Raw genomic sequence first — 3,992 nt, forward strand, 5'->3', positions numbered from 1 at the left:
CTACTGCTTGATATCTTAGCCTAGCCAAATTATCTGTACTTCCCTAATGCAAAATGATTCTTATGTCTCTGTATCTGTTACTGCTGCCCTGAATGTTCTTCTGCACGTTCTCTGCCACCAAACTACTATTTAGTTCTTCAAGTTTGGCTCAGGACTACCTCCTCTGATTCATGGTTCCCCTTCCCCTTTTTCCCGTGCATGCTATGCAGAGCTCCATTAGAATTAGCATGATGCTGCACTGTACATGTTTGCAGGTCTACCCCTAAGCTGACAAACACAACAGATGACAGAAACCTTATGTTTTCATTCTTGTTTCACCAGCCAGAGCCTGGCACACAAGGGGCATCTGAGGGAAAGACGTTGGCTGCATGAACATATGTTCAATGGCTCCCTTTCCCTAACACACGTTAGAAATGAAATGCTCATTTTAAAAACAATAGCACAACACTGTAAATACTCGAGCTATACACTTTAAAATGATTAAGATGGTAAATCTGTGATGTGTATTTTACCACAATTTTTTAAAAAACAAAAACAGTTAAACCGATCAGTTATCCATCCACTAATGGATGCTTGTCTTATAAGAAGTTCTTACCGCTTAAGATGTACTATGAGGTAATGAAGACTGTTAAAATTTGATGCTGGCAATTGTCTTAGAAGGTCTTTGCTTTTTATAAGAATTCGGTTTATTTCTATACACGTACTCGGCCATTTTTTGTCCTCTGGAGTATCCTTTTTTGTCTCTTGTTCTTCATTTACTCGTCGGATCTCTTTGGCAAGGTCTATAAATTCCTTGTACAATCGGAATAAAATAAATGGTTCTGGAAGCTAAAGAAATAAAATTACATTAGAAATATCCCTCTGTCCTTTTTTCTCCTGTTGATATCTACTAAATAGCTACTGAATGGTTTGGCACGTCCCCTTAGATGAACAAGACTTAGGTCAATCCATGTTTAGAAATGTACATATCTTTGCTACAGATGTGATCTATAAAAACAATGTAACATAATCACCATAAATCATATCTATTGTAAAAATGAGTTGACTGATAATCAGTAAAATTCTAAATCTTACATTCATAACTGCCTCAAACTGAGCATGATCTTCAACTGTTTTACTGAACAAAACCCAGGATGATACACAAAATAAGTCAAATTAATTAGAAAAAGCTTATGTTCCAAATTTTATTGGTATAAGGGAAATAGAACAAAATGCTTTAGGGTCCTTGTGTTTTACTTATATCAGACTGAAGCAGCATTACAGAATATGGCTTATAAGAAGGAAACTGTCAACATTTTATTTACTTAATTTTTAAAAACAACTTGAATTGGCATAAGTCAACAGAAAAAGTTCCTCAAACTATCAAAGAGTATGCCACCTTGATCTAACTGGCATAACTTATTTCAATATTTATACTGCTCAGTGGTAGAGAAGAGCACACCTCTGGCTGGCTGAAGTCCTAGACTATCTGCTTATTCAGTTTCCCCTGCTGGTCCCAGAGAGGAGACGCTGTGAGATCAATTCCTGCCTCTACCACTCTGAGATCTGAAGAAGGTAACTTAGCCTCCTGGAGCTTCAGATTTCCCACATGGTACCTGAGTAAAATGAAGGCTATTCTCTAATACTATAGAATCAAGCATGTCTTCCCACACTAAAGTCTTGGTCCCATAGTATTCCTGACACAGAATGAGAACTGAAAGTATTGGCCCCATTCATTTCCTTTTCCTGACTGGCTAGAAGAGATAAAGGATGGTTCACTGTGAGGTTACAGCCAATCAAAGGTACTCTGATTCCATTTCTCAGCTGAGAATCCTGTGCAATGTGATTAAAGAGATATCAATAGTTTCCTGGGCTAACATGACAGGTCTAACATTTGTACCTAATTTCTTTTCTTCTGCAACTCCATGAAATACAGTTAAGAACATAGAACCAACAGAATAGGAATGGAGACAAAAGCAACATTTCACAAGCTGAAGAGCAGATGACCAACTGCTGACTTAGCAGGCCTGAGAAAGGTGCAATTCCAAACTGAGACACAGTATGGCTTACAGGATCCTAAGGAGACTTGGGGGCTGTCAGCACAAGGTCCTCTGAATCCTAGGGGAAGATAGGCTACCCAAGAAGCATTAGATCTCTAGATCCTTGTTTCTACTCCTTGCTCCTGAGCAGCCTCTTCCCCTGAAGCCTGAGGATTCCTCTTACGGGCAGTGTTAAACTGACGATTCTCTGGATGAGCAATGACAAGCACAAGAAATGGGTGGACAGCTACCTGATACCCCAGAGAAAGGTCTTTCACTGCCTAGAGGTGTGGTGCCAGAACTCTGGGAGCCAAGTGGAGTAAGAAGGCTCTAGGATCTCTGCATTTAGCATGCATACTGGGCTATCAGACCAGCCCAAGAAAAGAGACCTAGAGATGCAGACATCAGGTGTTTCTTAAACAGCCCACCTAGATCACACTATAGTAAAGTTCAAAGTCTTCGAAGATTTCATGTATTCAAGAACTTCCAAAGACAATTTAATTCCCAACTCTTTCATTTTAAGCAAACAACTACAGAAGACAAATCAAAAGATATAGGAAAAGAACCAACTTGAAGGTCTAGAACTGTGCTGTCAATATGGTGACCACTAGCCACACACAGCTACCCAAGCACTGGATATGTGGCTGGTTGAAAGTGACATGTGCTTTAAATGAAAAATACCAGATTTTAAAGATTCCATGACAACAATAACCAAAAAGTAAAATATTTCATTAATAATTAAATATTGATTAGATGTTCAGATAATTTCAGTATATTAAATAAAATATTAAAATGAACTTTATCCATTTCTTCTCTTTACACGGGTGCTAGAAAATTTAACATTATATATGGGGTTCACATTATATTTCTATTAGATAGGACTAGAAGCTAAGCAGAGAAAAGAACCCTTTTAAAAAAAGTTACGAATATCCTCAGGTAGATAAGATACTGCACTCACTAAAAAAAGAAAGAATGCTATAAAAGGAAAAGAGAACCAGAGTTCTTAGAAATTAAAACATGACCTCAGAAATGAAACAGTTTACAGTAGGGGTGGAAGAGAAGCTGAGAAAATCTCTTAGAAAGTGTTAAAAGAAAAAAAAATGAATAAAAGAGAAAGAACTACAGAACCAGTACAAGTTCTCAGTATCCAAATATAAGTTCTAGGAAGAAAACAGAGTGGAGGAAATGAGCAGTGAAGTGAACGTTTAAAGAACTAAAGGACAGGTATCCAGAATGATAGAGCTCATGCAGTACTTGAAATAGCAGATGAAACTATACCCACATCAAGGCATATCATGTTAAATTTTAGGGTAATGGGGAGAAAAAGAAGATTCTACAAGCTTTCAGAGAGAAAATACATACAAAGAATCAGGAATGAGAAGGATCTCAGGCTTCAAAGAGAATAGAAAAAATACTTGCAAAATTCTGAAGAAAAATAATTTCCAGCCTAGAATACTGTAACCTTCCCTACCATTCACTCTTCCACTCCCATTCAAGAAAGTAGAATAAACACAGATAAATAAGTTTCAAATACTTTTATTCCACATTGCTCAAAAGATGAGCATGACCAAAACAGGAGAATAAACCAACGCAGGAAGACAGGTATTCCCTCACAAAACAGAAGACGCTGGAGAAGAGTGACCCCAGGATGACAGCTATGTGCCATGTTAAAAAGGACCCAGAGGGAGAAAAGAACTCCCGAGATCCACGTATTAAGAATCATTGTCACTATGCTCTCTGTAACAGTCTCTTCTTCACCAGAGGACAGAAGGCAGCTGAGCCCAGATCACTTTTTATTCTTAGCTCAGCATGACAGTGTGCTGACTGTTCCTGAACTGCTCCATAAGCTGCTGCCTGAAGCCTCTGAGGCCACTTATTTCATCCCACAGAAGTGTTTTCCTTGGACCTAATCTTGAAACCTACAGGTATGACAGTGAGCATGGAAAGAGAAAACATAGAGAAGCCCACTCCCCG

At 38.3% G+C, this 3,992-nt stretch overlaps 1 protein-coding gene across 5 annotated transcripts in view; it reads right to left on the reverse strand.

Moving 5' to 3' along the window:
• The window catches only part of ARHGAP29 (Rho GTPase activating protein 29), a 65,664-nt gene that overhangs the window by 5,470 nt on the left and 56,202 nt on the right, over window positions 1-3,992 (reverse strand). For all 5 annotated transcript variants that reach the window (XM_025052048.1, XM_006919425.3, XM_025052049.1 and 2 more), the window contains one exon: window positions 596-828. In XM_025052048.1, the coding sequence (XP_024907816.1) occupies window positions 596-828 (233 nt within the window). The remainder of the gene's footprint in view (window positions 1-595; window positions 829-3,992) is intronic.

Source organism: Pteropus alecto, unplaced genomic scaffold (genome assembly GCF_000325575.1).
Source record: "Pteropus alecto unplaced genomic scaffold, ASM32557v1 scaffold25, whole genome shotgun sequence".
NCBI lineage: Eukaryota > Metazoa > Chordata > Mammalia > Chiroptera > Pteropodidae > Pteropus > Pteropus alecto.